The 18,336-nt window shown below is 42.0% G+C and overlaps 1 protein-coding gene and 1 long non-coding RNA gene across 3 annotated transcripts in view; one reads left to right on the top strand and one right to left on the bottom strand.

The window, feature by feature from the left end:
- The window catches only part of LOC114593913 (uncharacterized), a 46,667-nt gene extending 41,323 nt beyond the window's left edge, over positions 1-5,344 (top strand). Inside the window, exon 3 of the long non-coding RNA XR_003705823.2 lies at positions 5,240-5,344. This is a non-coding gene — a long non-coding RNA (uncharacterized LOC114593913). The remainder of the gene's footprint in view (positions 1-5,239) is intronic.
- Positions 1-18,336, bottom strand: part of UBE3D (ubiquitin protein ligase E3D) — a 60,372-nt gene that overhangs the window by 19,164 nt on the left and 22,872 nt on the right. Inside the window, exon 9 of one of the 2 annotated variants that reach the window (XM_028722879.2) lies at positions 8,761-8,899. The exons of the other annotated variant lie outside the window; for it this stretch is intronic. Within the exon in view, the coding sequence (XP_028578712.2) occupies positions 8,761-8,899 (139 nt within the window). The remainder of the gene's footprint in view (positions 1-8,760; positions 8,900-18,336) is intronic. 2 annotated transcript variants of the gene reach the window in all.

Here is an 18,336-nt window from a genome sequence, read left to right as displayed (position 1 = left end):
GAAGAACTGCAAATGGCAATGTGTCACTCTGGAAAACCAACTAGAGAAAGATGAGAAGAAACAAAAGCGTGTATTTCAATACTAGCTATTCTTAGGACTCAAACTACATGTTACAGAGTTCTGTGTTTTTCCTTATTCTTCTGCATTTTTAAAAAACGCACAACAAGAAAAGCTGATTAATCCTTTCCCCTCTGATCATTTTCGCACCCTAAACCACTGTCCATACTGCTTTTTCACTTGCACATGTGGAGGTGGTGGGGCAGATAGTAAGCTGCCGTATCCCGAGTCAGACCACAGGTCTATCTATCAAGGTCAGTACAGTCCACACTAAATGACAGTGGTTTTCCAAAATGGTATGAAATATACAGTTTGAGCTCCACACTGAATCATAGAATCATAGAATCATAGAATCATAGAGTTGGAAGAGACCACAGGGGCCATCGAGTCCAACCCCCTGCCAAGCAGGAAACACCATCAGAGCACTCCTGACATATGGTTGTCAAGCCTCTGCTTAAAGACCTCCAAAGAAGGAGACTCCACCACACTCCTTGGCAGCAAATTCCACTGTCGAACAGCTCTTACTGTCAGGAAGTTCTTCCTAATGTTTAGGTGGAATCTTCTTTCTTGTAGTTTGGATCCATTGCTCCGTGTCCGCTTCTCTGGAGCAGCAGAAAACAGCCTTTCTCCCTCCTCTATGTGACATCCTTTTATATATTTGTACATGGCTATCATATCACCCCTTAACCTCCTCTTCTCCAGGCTAAACATGCCCAGCTCCCTTAGCCGTTCCTCATAAGGCATCGTTTCCAGGCCTTTGACCATTTTGGTTGCCCTCCTCTGGACACGTTCGAGTTTGTCAGTGTCCTTCTTGAACTGTGGTGCCCAGAACTGGACACAGTACTCCAGGTGAGGTCTGACCAGAGCAGAATACAGTGGCACTATTACTTCCCTTGATCTAGATGCTATACTCCTATTGATGAGGCCCAGAATTGCATTGGCTTTTTTAGCTGCCGCGTCACATTGTTGGCTCATGTCAAGTTTGTGGTCAACCAAGACTCCTAGATCCTTTTCACATGTGCTGCTCTCAAGCCAGGTGTCCCCCATCTTGTATTTGTGCCTCTCATTTTTTTTGCCCAAGTGCAATACTTTACATTTCTCCCTGTTAAAATTCATCTTGTTTGTTTTGGCCCAGTTCTCTAATCTGTCAAGGTCGTTTTGAAGTGTGATCCTGTCCTCTGGGGTGTTAGTCACCCCTCCCAGTTTGGTGTCATCTGCAAATTTGATCAGGATGCCCTTGAGTCCATCATCCAAGTCGTTGATAAAGATGTTGAATAAGACCGGGCCCAAGACAGAACCCTGTGGCACCCCACTAGTCACTCTTCTCCAGGATGAAGAGGAACCATTGATGAGCACCCTTTGGGTTCGGTCAGTCAGCCAGTTACAAATCCACTGAGTGGTAGCATAGTCAAGACCGCATTTTACCAGCTTCTTTACAAGAATATCATGGGGCACCTTGTCAAATGCCTTGCTGAAATCAAGGTAGACTACATCCACTGTGTTCCCTTCATCTACCAGGCTTGTAATTCTGTCAAAAAACGAGATCAGGTTAGTCTGACATGACTTATTTTTCAGAAATCCATGCTGACTATTGGTGATCACAGCATTCCTTTCTAGGTGCTCACAGACTGTTTGCTTAATGATCTGCTCCAGAATCTTCCCTGGTATTGATGTCAGACTGACTGGGCGGTAATTATTTGGGTCCTCTCTTTTCCCCTTTTTGAAAATAGGGACAACATTTGCCCTCCTCCAGTCTGCGGGGACTTCGCCTGTTCTCCAGGAATTCTCAAAGATGACTGCCAGTGGTTCTGAAATCACATCTGCCAGTTCTTTTAATACTCTTGGATGCAGTTCATCTGGCCCTGGAGACTTGAATACATCTAGACTAGCCAAGTATTCTTGTACTATCTCCTTAGTTATTCTGGGTTGTGTTTCCTCTGCTGAATCATTTGCTCCAAATTCTTCAGGTTGGGCATTGTTTTCTTTATCGGAGAAGACTGAGGCAAAGAAAGCATTGAGGAGTTCAGCCCTTTCTGTGTCCCCTGTTTGCATTTCACCATCTTCTCCTCTGAGTGACCCCACGGTTTCTTTGTTCTTCCTTTTGCTACGAACATACCCATAAAAGCCTTTTTTGTTGCTTTTAACCTCTCTAGCAAGCCTGAGTTCATTTTGTGCTTTAGCTTTTCTGACTTTGTGTCTACACGTGCTGGCTATTTGTTTGAATTCCTCTTTGGTGGTTTCCCCCCTTTTCCATTTTTTGTACACATCCTTTTTTAATCTTAACTCAGTTAAAAGTTCTTTAGATAGCCACCCTGGCTTCTTTAGGCACCTTCCATGTTTCCGTCTCATTGGTATTGCCTGAAGTTGTGCTTTTACTATCTCCCTCTTAACAAACTCCCAGCCATCTTGAACTCCCTTTCCTTTTAGTATTACTGTCCATGGGATCTCACCCAGCACTTCCCTAAGCTTTATGAAGTCGGCTTTCTTAAAGTCGAGAAATTGAGTCCTAGTATGCTTGGCTGCTCCTTTCCGCTGTATAGTAAACTTCAGAAGAGCATGATCACTCGCGCCTAATGATCCTTCCACTTCTACCCCACTAACCAGGTCATCAACATTGGTTAGGACCAGATCTAAAATGGCTGTTCCTCTTGTTGCTTCTCCCACTTTCTGGACAATGAAGTTGTCTGCAAGGGCAGTGAGGAATCTGTTTGACCTTATGCTCTTGGCTGAGTTTGACATCCAACAAATATCCGGGTAATTGAAGTCCCCCATTACTACTATCTCCCTTCCTTTTGCATGCTTGGCCATCTGTTCCAGGAAGGCATCATCTATGTCCTCCGTTTGGCTTGGGGATCTATAGTAAACTCCCACAATGAGGTCACTGTTATTCTTCTCTCCCTTAATTTTGACCCAAATGCTCTCACTTTGGCTTTGAGGTTCTAAATCTTGGATCTCTTCACAAGTATACACATCCCTGACATATAACGCCACTCCTCCTCCTTTCTTGTCTGGTCTGTTTCTTTGAAATAGATTGTATCCCTCCATTATTACATTCCAATCGTGGGATTTATCTGAAAAGTTTAGAATTTGAAGAAAAATAGCTGCACCTAGTAACCTAATAATTCTGTTGCAAAATTGATGCTCTTCCAAGCTTACTGAACGGGGATGCCCTTTTGAGGACCAAAAGATAGGACAGAATAGTTTCATAGATTAACAAAACAAGATGCAGCAACAGCAGTGCCTCCTCCAAATGAATTCTGATTGGGCAAGTGGTTACTCAGAACCAAGAGTCCATGGCAACTTTGGAGCTGCAGTTCTCCCCCTTTATTCCATTTGAAAGCCTAAGGCAGTTGTGGTGGGGCCTGCTCAGCTACTGCACTCAATATGGCCCCACAGAACCTGCCAACGTACTTCTAGCAAGGTGGTGAGACCTCTCTCTTCTCTATAGTGAGCACACTTAATCCCATGGATGCTTCATGTCATTATGTCTCTGGGCCTAATCAGCCCATTATCAGGGGATAATTAGTTTAAAAAAGGATAGCTTGATTGGAACGTGACACAATCACCACTATCAATATGATGAAATGAAGGGCTTTGATTTCAGAGTGCAGACAACTACTATGGATTTGGCTGAAGGCCTCTTGAAGGGAAAGCCGCAACACACTCAAAAGCACCTCTCACACTTCAATTGGCAAATACAAGACAAGCTTAATAACTTCTCTTCTCCACTCTAGTACACTTCATCACATCCAAATTGCTTTTCTGTTTCACAACCACATCTTGTAATGGGCTGCGAGCCCCGGTAATTTTGTACATTTCCTCTCTGAATGAATGTCAGCGCCACTCGGTTTTCCTAGCACCAGATTATCATCATTTGAATGGGATGCTGAGCAAGTCTGGTGATAAAGTAAAGGATTTTCATATGCTGAATGTAACTTTCCAATTAGGTCATGCCCTCTCTTTTGAAATACCAAGCATCTTCAACAGTATTTGCCCAGCTATGAAAACAAAGCCAGAGTTCAATAGGATTGCATCCCTGTACATCAGATACATTTTATTACAGTGTCTACTTTGTTTAATTTGATCAGGGCTGGTTAGCCTGTGTCTCCCCAGATGTTGCTGATCTAGGACTTCCATCAATCCCAGCATGGCCAACAGCCACGGTGGATTAAAGTTGTGGTTCAGCAACTTCTAGTGGGCCATATGTTAGCCAGCCCTGCTTAAAGCAAGGGATGGATAATTACTAACATGCACATTATTCCTTTAAAACATTTTACTCTGAGAGCTGCAAATTTCATAAAACAATTTCTCATGTCACAGCACTTTTTTGTGGAACTTCTCTCCAGTTCAAGCTAGCCTTGGCATCCCTATTCACTCACCTCAAAGCACCCTTAATGTAAATCCTAGTAATGACAGAAGTGCTGTCTGCATATGCTTGAGGCACTGGCCCCAATCTGAAGTATTTTGTGTATACAGTAAATCTTCCCAAATCTCCACTTCACCAACAGTCAGGGCAAGTTATTTCTGTGAATATTGTTCACCTTTTGGGTGGTTATAGGAGAAGATGACTGGATTCTTCTTCTCCCCCACCAAACTGGTGATCAGTTCTGTCAGAAATGACAATGCTGATAGCCCTTCTTTTCCTTCTGAAATGCTGGCTTCCACACTCATGGGATCACTTTCAACTGATGTGACTTGCGACACAGGACCCACGTCCAAACCTAACTTGATGCCACTGGCTGTCTTCCTTACTGAATATATTAAGTACATTTGGAAAAACAGGGTAGTGAGCAAAGTCCTGTTAAAACTAGCCACCCAAAACTCTCTGCACATAGTGGGGTTAATATATATATATATATATTAATTCTGGTACTTTACAACTGGATAGTTCTTCCTCCCAGTTACAGGTGAAATACCACCACTATCCATCACCACTATTAATTTTTTAAAAGTTATAAATCACTATTCTGTTCAAAATTAACAGAAACCTACAAGTTCTATTAACCAGCCCCATATACATTTAATAAGCTGTTCAGTGTAAGCTAATGGTTCGAGAGAATTGAGCTTCTGGCACAAAACTGAGCTTCTGGTACAAAAGTGATTACAGAGAGACGCACTTCCAAGGTACAAGCAATCTCTGCTGGTGATTTGCTAACATTATCTTGGCTCTTCTTATCTCTAGGAACACAGGAAGTAACAGAAACAAAACCCAAGCCACACAACTACTTAAGATACTGAATCTTTATGATGATACATTATGCCATTTACCACATTTCTCTCAGCGCTGCTGTTGTGGAAAGGCAAGTATTTTGCTTTAATATCCACCAGACATCCATTCTGAAGGTTGCAAAGTAAAACAAGGATTGCTGGAATTAAGTAGACCATAGTTTTGTTTTATGGGTGCCTGAAACTGGGGGTGGGGAGAGAGAGAGAAGAGGAGGAGATCATGTTCTAAAAACTATTTTTGTTACTCTTTAAAGCTAGCTTGGCTCAGAACTTACATGTGCATAAGCTCAGTCAAGCGACAAATATGAAGCCAATGTAGTCCAAAGGTCAACTTTCACTTTATATATTAGATTACAGCAAGCCATGTTGTAGCCAGAGGGTTTAATCCTAAGTTTGGGGTACTGGATTTTACTTTTAAAGACACATAAATACAGTGGTACCTCCGGTTGCGAACGGGATCCATACCAGACGTCCGTCCACATCCCGAGGAATTCACAACCGGAGCACAGCTTCTGCACATGTGCGTGGCGCGTAGAGCGCTTCTGCACATGTGTGCACGGTGAAACACGGAAAAATACTTCCGGGTTTGCCACGTTCGCATCCTGAAAGGTACGCAGCTAGAGGAGTGCGTATCTAGAGGTACCACTATATAGAGTTTCATGAATTTATACGCTGCTTTTCTACTTTCCCAGTTTTCAAAGTGACTCACAACGTAAGATAGTAAAATGGAACAATAAAACGTTTATAAGAAGGTTGTAAAAATAATTCATTCCTGAAACAGAAAACTGAGGTAGATTAAAACAAGAGAGAGTAAAGAGTAATAGCCAGCATAGACACAATGAATTATCTGCTAAAAACTTGTTGAATAAATACATTTCAGCCTAGCACCTGAGACACCAGTGCTGGTGCCACCCTAACTTCTTGGGGAAGAATGTTCCAAAGAAAATCACTATCTCTGAGAAGACCCTCTTTGCCAGATGCCATCGTCCTTGTCCCTGAAGGTGAGGGCATTTGGGAAAAGTCTTCTCAGATCTTACAAACCCAGCCTCCACACATGCAACCTCCACATCAACACAAAGGGTATTTCTCTACTGGTATAATAGAATACCCAGTCATATGTGTAGAATGAAGATAAACACTGAAGTTGGTAAGCACTTTGCACGTGCATGATCCACTGAAGTAAAAGAGGCTAATCATGGCATAGCACACTGAGGATCACGACTTGTGATGTTTAACACCACGTTGGAAGGAGAGTGATCAACAAAGGCATACTGATGATGTTGACCCTCATTGGGGTTTTGGCTTATTATTACACTATTTTCATAATGAATGCATGGTTTTATTCTATTTTATTTTAACATGCAATTTTAAGATGCATATGTGTTTTTAAATCGCTGGCTGGTTTGTATTTTTATTTTGATACAATTTTGTGTTGACTTGCTTTTACAGTAATACTTTGATTTTATGAGTATTTTCAATGAGTTTGTTATATTGTTTGGTGTAAACTGTTTTGAGGTTTTTTTTGTTGGTTTAACAGTACATAAATCTTTTCTATTTATATTTCTGTTTATATTATATGTTGTTTTGTAAGTCACCCTGTGCTCTTATCTGGAGGAAGGATGAAGCATAAAAACTTAAATAAATACTCCACATTGAAGGTTAGAGATTATATAACCTATGGTGTGTGTGTGGGGGGGGAGAGAGAGAGAGAGAGAGAGATTTTTTTTCTGCTCCTTGTCAAGCAGTAGTCACAAGCTTTACTGGGGCTGGAACTTAAGACTGGATTTCGCAAATAGTGGATTTTGGATTTTTTCCCTCATTAGAAATTTCTATGGTACTGAACCTGTGGGACTGAAGGCTCTGACATCAACTGACTGAGCAGATTCGGTGGAACAGAATGTTTGTGAACATTCTAAGTACTCAGGAAACAAAAGCATCATAATATTTCTGCAGTCCTTTACTGTGCAAAAAGGCCAATTTGAGATTGCAACTTCCTTAGGGAAGCGAATGACTTTGAGGGGCAGGCTGAGAACTTGAAAAGCAACACTAAAGAGCATTGAGTCGAGATACGCTGAAGGAAAGATACAAAGTAGGTAGCATAGCAGGAATCAGGTCTGAAAACCAGGAAAAATGGAAGGAGAAGGAAAAGTAAGCTTGAGGAAAAAAGGAAACAAAGTGTAGACAAATGAAGGTACTACTAAGTGAAGGGATGGTAGGGGCTGAATTGCAAATACAGTCATACCTTGGTTTTCAAACAGCCTAGTTCTCAAACGTTTTGCCTCTCGAACGTCACAAACCCGGAAGTGACTGTTCCGGTTTTCGAACATTCTTTTGGAAGCCGAACGTTCAACGGGGCTTCTGCAGCTTCTGATTGGCTGCAGGAGCTTCTGTGATTTGGAAGTCAAACGCTTTGGAAGTCGAACGGACTTCCGGAATGGATTCCATTTGACTTCCAAGGTACAATTGTACTGGTTTGGACTTAATGTACAAGTTTATTCAGGAGACTGATTGCTTCCCTAGTATAAATAATGGTAGAGGGTGACTTGGAAATGTTTTTAAGGAAGAAAGAAAAGATCCAGCTGTTTTTGAAATTTAAGGATGCCTCAAAAAACAGCATGATGAGGGGGGGGGTCTACTGTTTCAGGAATTAACTTTACAGAGGTTGCACCATTTGGGTCCCAGTCACTTTCAACAGCATCACCAAAATATGGCAGCTCCCCCCCACAAAAAAAGCCCAGGGCTGTGAACAAAGTGAAAACAAGAAACTAGCTGAAGACTGCAGTTAAGGGCTACAACTCAGCAGTAGAGCATCTGCTTTGCACATGTAAGAATCCAGGATCAATCCTTGGCATATCCAGGTAGGGGAGGAAATGTCCTCTCAGAACCCTGAGGAGCCATTGCTGGTCACTGTAAACAATACTGGGATAGAGGGATCAATGGTCTGACTCATCACGATGCCGCTTTCTGTGTATTAACTGGAAACAAGCAATATAGCAAGAGATAGCAGCAGGGACATGGCTCACACTCAGTCACAGGAGAAAACACTATATCCAGATAAGGCCAGAAGAGGCCCCGTTTTGCAGACATATCAATATAGGCACCAAAACTGATTATAACCACATAGCTTCTTAATCCCCAATAGACTACGGAGACTTTATCTATGCTTGGAACAGTAAACACATTCATCTCAAATCAGATAAATGATTCCATAAACTCACAATCAGTATATGGATGTAGTTTTGGGTTTGTTTGTTTTTTGCATAGATGCCCTTGTAACAAACCAGTTTTCTACTTCATCCATATAAGCCAAACTAGGGGTTGCACAAACTATAATTATTTAACAAACCAGATTACCAAACAAGGATCAAACTGTAGTTTGATATTCAGGTTTGTTAACCTATGGTTTTGGACAATGGTCTGGATTCTATACTCTTCTTAACATCAGGTACATTATGGGAAAGGCCATCATTTCTTTACCTGGAAAGAATTCATCCAGCGAAGGGAAGGTGGCAGCGAAGCATTACTCTGAGCCAGTATCAGCAGCAATTCCAAGCAGGTTTTTGATGGAAATGTTAGAGAATGTACTCCCATATCACTTTCCCATGAATCAACTAGGCTGGAAAACAATCAGAAGTGTTGTTTAATTATTATGATGGAAATTCAAAGTTCCAATAAATGGATACTGTACAGTACCTTTTGCTTACAAACATGCAAATATCATACCTGAAGTTCCAATCAACTTTCATATGGGGATTCTGTAGGACAGAGCTTTCTAAACTTTTCATATTGGTGACACTTTTGAAACATACTGCGACACAGTAATTCAGTTTTACTAGCAAACCCAAGGTTAAACTAACCCCTTTCCAGACCCAGGAGGAGCTTGGGAGCATTCACATGACAATCCTACACACTAACATGTCATGACACACAGTTTGGAAAGTTCTGTTGTAGGGGAAGGAAATGCAGATGTGCAGTTTTTTTCTCTAAAGCATAAAGAGAAGTTGGTTGCAGTTGCTTATTAATACCAACTGAATGCAAAAAGTTACCTATTCAGGTCCAGAGCACAATGCAATCTACAACATTCTCAGCAGTGAGTCAGAGTGCATCTCATTAAAAGGAGACCCAAATAGCTCTCGGGGGGGAAAATGGCTTTGCAAGTACTTGAAGGGGATTTTCTTTCATTTTTAATTGCTCCGTTCACTGAACAACGGCCAGTCTATCGCACTTCAACCACAGCTTCATGAAATTCATATTCTAATGGACGACAGAAAGATGAGTAATAAACATAGATTACTCAGAATCACAGCCACTGCAAAGAGAAGCAAATGGAAAGCATTCGGATTACAGTGGTGCCTCGCAAGACGAAATTAATTCCTTCCGCAAGTTTTTTCTTCTTGCGAGTTTTTCGTCTTGCGATGCACGGTTTCCCATAGGAATGCATTGAAAATCAATTAATGCGTTCCTAGGGAAACCGACTTCAGACCAGGTCCGGGGACAGTCTGTCCCCCGACCTCTTCTGAAGGCTGGGGGGGGGGACAAGGGCTTTTCTTCCCACCCCCAGCATTTTAAAAAACCCCGGGACAGCGGAGGGCTTCTCTGCTGTCCGGGGCGATCTTAAAATGCTGGCGGGCGGCATTTTAAAATCGCCCCGGACAGCGGAGGACTTCTCCGCTGTCCGGGGCGATTTAAAAGCCCCTGGGAAGGCAGGCAGGGAGGACAAAGACATTTGCCCCCCGCCCTCCTTCAGAAGAGGTCCAGGACCTCTTCTGAAGGCTGGCGGGGGCGAAAGTCTTTGCTCCCCCCCGCCTGCCTTCAAAAGCTGTCCGGCCAAGGCTTCGCGGACCTCTCCGCAAGCAGCGGCAGCGCTGCTGCTGCTTGCGGTGAGTTGCCGGCATGCCGAAGCCTGCGCGCGCTGAGATCAGCGCGCCCAAGCTTCGCGAACCTCTCCGCAAGCAGCGGCAGCGCTGCCGCTGCTTGCTGAGTGTTGCCGGCATGCCGAAGCCTGCGTGCGCTGAGATCCGCGCGCCCAGGCTTCGCGGACCTCTCCGCAAGCAGCGGCAGCGCTGCCGGTGCTTGCGGTGAGTTGCCGGCATGCCGAAGCCTGCGCGCGCTGAGATCAGCGTGCCCAAGCTTCACGGACCTCTCCGCAAGCAGCGGCAGCGCTGCCGCAGCTTGCTAAGTGTTGCCGGCATGCCGAAGCCTGCGTGCGCTGAGATCAGCGCGCCCAAGCTTCGCGGACCTCTCCGCAAGCAGCGGCAGCGCTGCCGCTGCTTGCGGTGAGTTGCTGGCATGCCGAAGCCTGCGCGCGCTGAGATCCGCGCGCCCAGGCTTCGCGGACCTCTCCTGCCTTCAAAAGCTGTCCGTGATAGCGGGAAGCGCTTCCCTGCTATCCCGGACTGCTTTTAAAATGCTGGCGGTGGGGAGCAAAGCCTTTCGGCCCCCGCCAGCCTTCCTGGACCTCTTCTGAAGGCCGGAGGGGGGGGGAAGGCTTTGCTCCCCACCGCTAGCATTTAAAAGAGGTCCCCGGAGATTTCCCTATGGGCTTTCGTCTTGCGAAGCAAGCCCATAGGGAAATTCGTTTTGCGAAGCGCCTCCAAAACGGAAAACCCTTTCGTCTAGCGGGTTTTCAGTCTTGCGAGGCGTTCGTCTTGCGGGGTACCACTGTACTTGGTTGAGATCTGAGCAACTGTGCAGTACCTAGAAGCAACACACAGTTTAACAATGCACCTCACGCTTAGGACTGCCATAGTGTTTGTGGCAGTTGTATGAAACACTTCTGACTTCAAAGCAGCATTTGCTTGCATTTCTGTGAGGTGCTTCAATAACCATGGATGAAAACATGAACATAAAACATCAAGCAGTTGGCACACTGATTGCTAGCAAGAACATTAGCTATGAAAAAAAACCCGTCCTTGGTTCAAATTTCCACTAAGCCACTGATTCTGTTAGTAAAGGTAAAGGGACCCCTGACCATTAGGTCCAGTCGTGGCCGAATCTGGGGTTGTGGCGCTCATCTCGCTTTATTGGCCGAGGGAGCCGGCGTACAGCTTCCAGGTCATGTGGCCAGCATGACTAAGCCGCTTCTGGCGAACCAGAGCAGCGCACGGAAACGCTGTTTACCTTCCCGCCAGAGCGGTACCTATTTATCTACTTGCACTTTGACGTGCTTTTGAACTGCTAGGAAGGCAGGAGCTGGGATCGAGCAATGGGAGCTCACCCAGTCACCGGGATTCAAACCACTGACCTTCTGATCGGCAAGACCTAGGCTCTGTGGTCATGAGCAAAATACTATTTCTCTATCTCAGACCCTGATCTGCAATGTGGACGTAAATATACTAGCATATCTTAAGGTAGGGTCACTAAAGAAATGTTATGTGACTGTGAAGTCCTTTTGAGAACATCTCAATATAAATAGCAGTATTTTATTCCTAGTATGCAAATAGCCTAATGCAAACGCTTCAGGATTATTTGGGGTGCAGAGGGTAACTGACCAACCCATTCTTCTCAAACCTTGCCCACAGCTTCTGCATGTGCCATAATCTCAAGCCACCAGACTGTCATAATGGCATGATCCTGGTGATAAATGTTAAAATAACAAGCAGCTGATGGACAGCCTACTGTCATGTGAAGGGTCTGCTATGTGCAGAAAAAGGCAATCATATCTTCCTTTAGCCCTGAGACAACTCTACCCCATTATCTTCTGGGGCCACACAGACTTACAGCAACAACTGCTACTGAAGCAACTTCATTCTTCTGCCAACTGGATTCTCTAGCAGATCCTTAAGTTCCATCTGCATTTGAATTATTTATGGATGTGTCTTTTAGCACATTTTTCTGCTTCTGTTATTTTAATGCCAATGTTTGGAACTTTTTTCCATTTGCATTTTTATTGTATTTTGCTACTGCATAGGTAGCCTCCCTTGACAGGAAGGATATAAGTCTATAAAATAATAGCAATACTTCAAAGTGTGCCAGTTATATGAGTTTATATGTTGGGAGCATTTGACTGAAGTTTAGTCACTAACCCATGCCTGTTCATTTGTGTTTCTTACAGTCTGGCAGCCTGCCCTAAATATACAATTCCCTAGAGAGTGATATAGGATTTTTTTAAAAAGTATCTTTCAATAGCAGCTCACTGCACTGCCTTTCAAAGGATGCAGTATGAAAACATTGATGAATAGGATCCCATTATAGGAGATGTGCTGTGGGTTTGTTTTTGGAGGGTGGGCTTAAGCACGACACAACAGCCATGGCTGAAAATAAGCTAACACTGACTTTATAAAATTCACCTCTCCTGGAAAAGCTTGTAGCCTAAAGGGATTTCTAACAACTGTGCAGTATTATGGATCTTTTTCTTCTTTGCCTGCTACCTGAACCCTTCAACTTGAAGAATTATTTATTGTTGCATGGTCTTTCAGATGAAATCTGCCCAAGTTAGCAACCAAATATTTAAGGTAGCCATACTGGTTTATTAGAAGAAAACCCCAAAGAAACAACTATCACAATATAGTACTTCACCAGAACTGTTTTTCTGGCTGGATGTTAAGCAGGCACACAAAACAAACCAACAAAAAGGTGGTCGGGGGTGGGGAGTGTGCAGGATGAAAGTTTCACAGAGTCTGCAGCAGGCGCTATGAAGACTTATCAAAGAAATCCTATACAAGTCTACACAGAAGGAAGTCTGTTTGAGTTCAATAGAGCTTATTCCCAGATGCTATACTGTGGCAGCTATAACAAGCTAGATCTAGGGTCTCCCACCAAGGCTCCCTGCCTGCACCTCTTTTTAATTGAGGATTGTTGGTTTAGTAGGACAATGGGGGTTGCCTGATTTTTATCTGTTATTACGGCAGCAGGTTTCATATGGTGTATTTCAGAGGTACATCTGAACATCACTAATTTTTATTTTTATTGAAATGGACATTTTGTGGGGCCCACAACAACTTTTGTTTTCCAAATGTGCCTCCCAAAAATGGTTGGGGAATTCTTGGATTACATCTTGCCAGCCTTCCTGTAAAAAAATAAATGCAAGTTTCATAATTAGTTACTGAGATAAAGGGCTTGCTCCCATCAGGAAGTACTTAGATACATTAACAAAGCTGGATATTAATTTTAGTTACATACCGGTAATTAGTTTTTTCTTTCTATTTTTTTAATAGATTAGTTCATATCCAGACCGAATAAGGCTCTGGGGAACATGGGATCATGCTTGTGACATTTTTGTTTTCATGTGATTCCAAAATTTATAGGGTCTGATTAGGGTCACATGTTACTTTATAATACAGTAATAAGAATACTATTCATGAAACATTAAATAGAACCAGGAGTTTACAGCTCTTTATATGCATTCAGCAGATACCTTTATTAGGACCAGCTAATGTTATTACCCAATTGTCACTTTTCTATGCTAATCAAGGCTGGTGTACTTATTTTCAATAAATTCCAGAATACATTCCTTGCTATTTCAGTAGCTTCTATATAGTATACAAAAAGCATAAACAGTCTTACACTACTGTGACTGCTAATACATCCCAGTGAGGAATATCTTCATATTAGCTTGGAAACATTCTAAAGGGACATTATCTTCCATGGAAAGAGATGAGAACACAATGCAGTTTAAAACCACAGTGAACACTGTGATTGCTCGATACCAACACATCACCAGTAGAGTTTGATATTGATAAGAGAACCTAAAATCCAGCCAAAGAATATATATTCAACTAAACCATGTAGTCATCTAATAATATTCCCATTATAAACCTCAGTAGATGTTAATAAGGTAATGCTAGATACTTATATAGCTTTAAGATTTGGGTAGGTTAAATCTGTATAGTGAATACACAGTCTAAGGCAGTCTATTTGGATTTTATATAACTGTCATTTCTTTTAAATCATAGAAACTGACCTATGCCAGATCCATCAAACCCAATATTGTCCTTTCTGGTCAGGAACTGCTCTGCATAGTTTCTGACAGAAATTGTTCTCTCCTGTTACTGGATCCTTTTTAAAAAACTGGAGGTGATGGGAACTGAACCCTTGCCTTATGTACACAAAGCATGTTGTCTGCCACTGAAATACAGCCCTTCCCCTTTTATTTAAATAATAAATGTTATTTAGATGCACTACTTTTGGGAGATATGCACCACGTTGTACTCAAAATTTGGGTATAAATAATAAACCTATGGCAATGAATAGGCTACCAAGAAAATAGGAAAAGCCATAGAACAAGTGATTCAGTCTTCTGATCCCCACCTACCCAAGCTCCTTTTTCTTAAATGAAACTAACGAAAGTGAGATACATAAAGATGGTCTCTATTTTTTGTAATTCAACTGCTTCCTCTTTTGAGCCATCTCGTTTCTAAAACAGATTCCTAATTCATTTAGGCTTTTCTTTGGTAAGATTATATATCTTCTGATAAAAACTCCATACCAGTTTGTGGTACCCATTGTTTAGAACGCATACAGTGGCTTGACATTCCAAAAGTAAAAGCAAGTCATGGTTTAGCGCTCCATGTCTTCTTTCACTGGCCATCTGTTCAAGACTTCTGTTGTTATGGTCCAGCTGGCTTCAGAGAGGCTATAACTAGGTCTCATCAATTAGCCCAAGTCATGGTTTACAAACCCACTTGCAAATCTAGGTTTGCTGGATGACCCAAAACCATGGTTTACCAATTCAAACTCATGCCAAAAAATACTTAAGCTTCCTTAACCATGGTTTGGAACAATGTTAGAGCTGCACCATAGAATGACCAGGACTGGATAGAAACCCAAAAGGTGTGGGTACACAGTCCTTTATACAGGGGCAGTAGGATAACAGATGTATTATTTTTAACCTTTCCTTAGAGAGAAAGAAAAATATATTCCTTTGTAGCTTTTCCCTTTTTTGGTAACTGCGTTAGATAGCCTTTTCAGAGCTTATCGTGATTCCAGCATTGCTTTCTTGAGTAGTAGTTGCTTGTTCAAATCCATTGTTGTATGCATCTAATGGGGACAATTTTTCCTCAATGCGCATCACTTTTCACTTATCAGAACTCACTATTTCCTGGCAGGGGGAAAAAAGTAGTTTCCTCTTCTACAAACCTTCTAATCTAGAGAAATAGCCTTAGAAACCTGGGATATGTTGTCACAGTTAACATTTATCTTGGCAAAATACATTTAGCACAGAAGAAAACCTCCTGTACTTGATTCCCGATTCTCTCTGTCAAATCTTATTTATTTCTAAACAGTCTAGCCTCTGAAAAAGGAGCTTTACTCTACCTGGATAAACATAGTGAAGGAAACTTTTTTTTGTCTTTAATAAGAACTTAAGACAAATAATCCCAAATCCCAAAGGGCCTTGTTAAAGTTGCCTCATAAAATTTTTACACTCACATATGAGTTTGGAGAGGAAAAAATGTCAACCTAGCAGTTTGAGCTCACGCTGACTAATGTAGCCTTAGGGAAAATTCATGTGCCTAGCTATTTCAAATGGATGTAAAGCAGCCAATTATGATAAATCATTGCAGGCTGTGGCTAATGACACATTATTTTCAGACATAATAATCTCATTTTTAAGTAAACAAAATTACAAAGGCAATGTCCGACTATCAGGGAGCTTAGCCGTTTTACTTATGTAAATCGCAATCACATTTCTCTCATCTCTGAGGCAAATAAAACCTCAACAGAGTTTTCTAATATGGAGGGTATAAACTTCTCCCATCCTGCAACATTCAGCCCATTGCCCTTGGGTAACAAAATGCCAAAGGGCCAGTTTATATTTCAGTGGTTTAGCTTTTATGGACTGAACTACTTTGAGTTGTGGGAAGGGGGAGCACATGCTTTAATATTCACACATACTCCTCTCCTTGCATGTAAAAAACTAGAACCTCAATAGATTTCAGCCTAGGCAGATTACCGCAATGTATTGTACGTGGGGCTGCTGTTGAGCAGAATCTGGATGCTGCAGCTGGTTCAAAATGCAGAAGTCATGTCGCTAATTGCAACTGAGCACCCCAATCATATTATGCTGGTATCTTTGCTAACTACCAGTTCATTCTGGCATTCAGTTCAAGTTGATGGTTTGGGCTTCAAAACTATATGGTCTGAGACTAGGGCTTCTGAAGGGAGAAATGCTGCCTTCTCTCACCTGCTATCAATTAAGATCTTCACCATGCCCCCATCTTTAGAGATTCAAAAAAGAGAGACAGAGGGCTTTTCCAGGCATGACATCAAAATTGTGGGGCACTTTCCACAATATAGTCCTCTATATTGGAGGATAATGGAGTTCTCTCCATTATCATCTTTAAAAGGACCAGGCAAAGCCTGTCCTATTACTTTAGACTTTGAAGGGCCTTTAATTTGGAGTGGGGCAACTTCTGTGCAGCTAAAATACAGTCCAATGTACAAAAACAAGAGTCTCCTTTGTTGTTCTGCCCAGTTTTTCCACCTTTGGTATCACTCACCACTTATAGTCCCCAAAAGGTTCCATATAAGAAAAAACGGTTCTCAGAATGGGGAGTGGGAGGGAAACACTTCTCACACCTCTGCAATAGCCTGACATGGTATAATCCAAGAAAATCATAGCCTAAAATGCCCTGTCCAAGCAGCGCCCCCTCCCATCCCACATTAATCAAACAGGCACAAAACCTGCATCAAAAACTAGCTTTCAGCTGTGGTGAGGGAACTTGTCTGCCATGTACAAAACTCCAGAAAGCCAACTTAACTTTCACTTGTCCTTGTGTATTTTGACAGTACTCTTGTCCACTAGAAGACAATCATTATTTCCCAAGTCTTTCCTTGTTGGCTTAGCATTTGCAATGAAAATTAAAATGATTTTTTTAAAAAAAATATTCTGACAGCTACATTACTAAGGGATTTATTATCCCACCATTACCCAAGAGATGTCTTGTCTTACAATTTCTACTAATGGTGCAAACGAACTTCTTGACAATATAAAAAGGGGATTGGGGGGTGGGGGACATGAGAATCAGAACTCTAATTAGAGCATCTAATTCTGTCTTTTGAGTACATAATGTTTCAGGAGATCAGTTATGTCTTTCAATGGATTAAGAGCTTGATATATGAAATCCACAATAATATTTCAAATTACAGAAAGTGATTACTAACTGCGGGGAGATATACAAACACCAAGAACAACAAAAAGCCCACACTCCCTTCTTAATAAGGTATCTCAATAATAACGGGCAATAAATGTAAGATTTGTCATTGAGTTTTATGGTACACAGTACTGCAGAAAATGGGTCTCTGGAAGCAGCTTCATTATGGGCAAATAGCTGTGCAGTGAAAGAGACAAGTTTGATGGCCAGGCCCCACTTCCTTCATTATGTAGCTACAGAATACCCATTATTAAACAGATCTTTCTTTCCATATACTTGCAGTGTATAAACCATTGGTGCACAACATGTGGCCCTCCAGATGTTAAGGGTAGAATGATGGCGAGGGATTATGGGTACTGTAGTCCAGCAACATCTGCAAGGTCACATGTTTCCCATAGCTGGTTTCATTTGTGTACCTCCATGAGTTGGACACAAAAGAGTGGTTGCTAGTTAAAGTACAAAATGAGTCAAAGCAACCAATGCTATCCAAACTAGGGCTGAGCCAGTAAGAAGTGGTTTATTATGTCACCACTTTCAGAAATCTTTTAATGGATCACTTCTAAAAGAACAACAAATGTTTGCCTGTCTAGTAATCATGGGCCCGAACAACCTCCCTGATTGGCTGACATAATTCGGGAACCCCTGTACTCACCTGTAATGAATGACCCACTTTGAATATGTATTCAAGATCGAAGGTTTAGAAACTCAAGTGAGACCAATTTCCATAAAAGCATACAAGAAACTTTATTAAAATAAAACTTGGTAAAAAGCAGGCTGAGCAACAAAGCAAAATACTGTACTTTTCTGTGTATAAGACAAGGGTTTTTTTTTACTAAAAAAAATGTTAAAAGGGGGGGAATCTTATACATGGGGGCAACGCCCCCACTTTCTTAATTTTGAGTCCCCCAAAATAGGGGGCATGTTATACACAGAAAAATACAGTATCTTCTAAGGTCCAAAC

This window comes from Podarcis muralis, chromosome 3 (assembly GCF_964188315.1).
Source record: "Podarcis muralis chromosome 3, rPodMur119.hap1.1, whole genome shotgun sequence".
NCBI lineage: Eukaryota > Metazoa > Chordata > Lepidosauria > Squamata > Lacertidae > Podarcis > Podarcis muralis.
The sequence above is the reverse complement of the archived record's forward strand: the minus strand, read 5'-3'. Positions and strand labels throughout refer to the sequence as shown.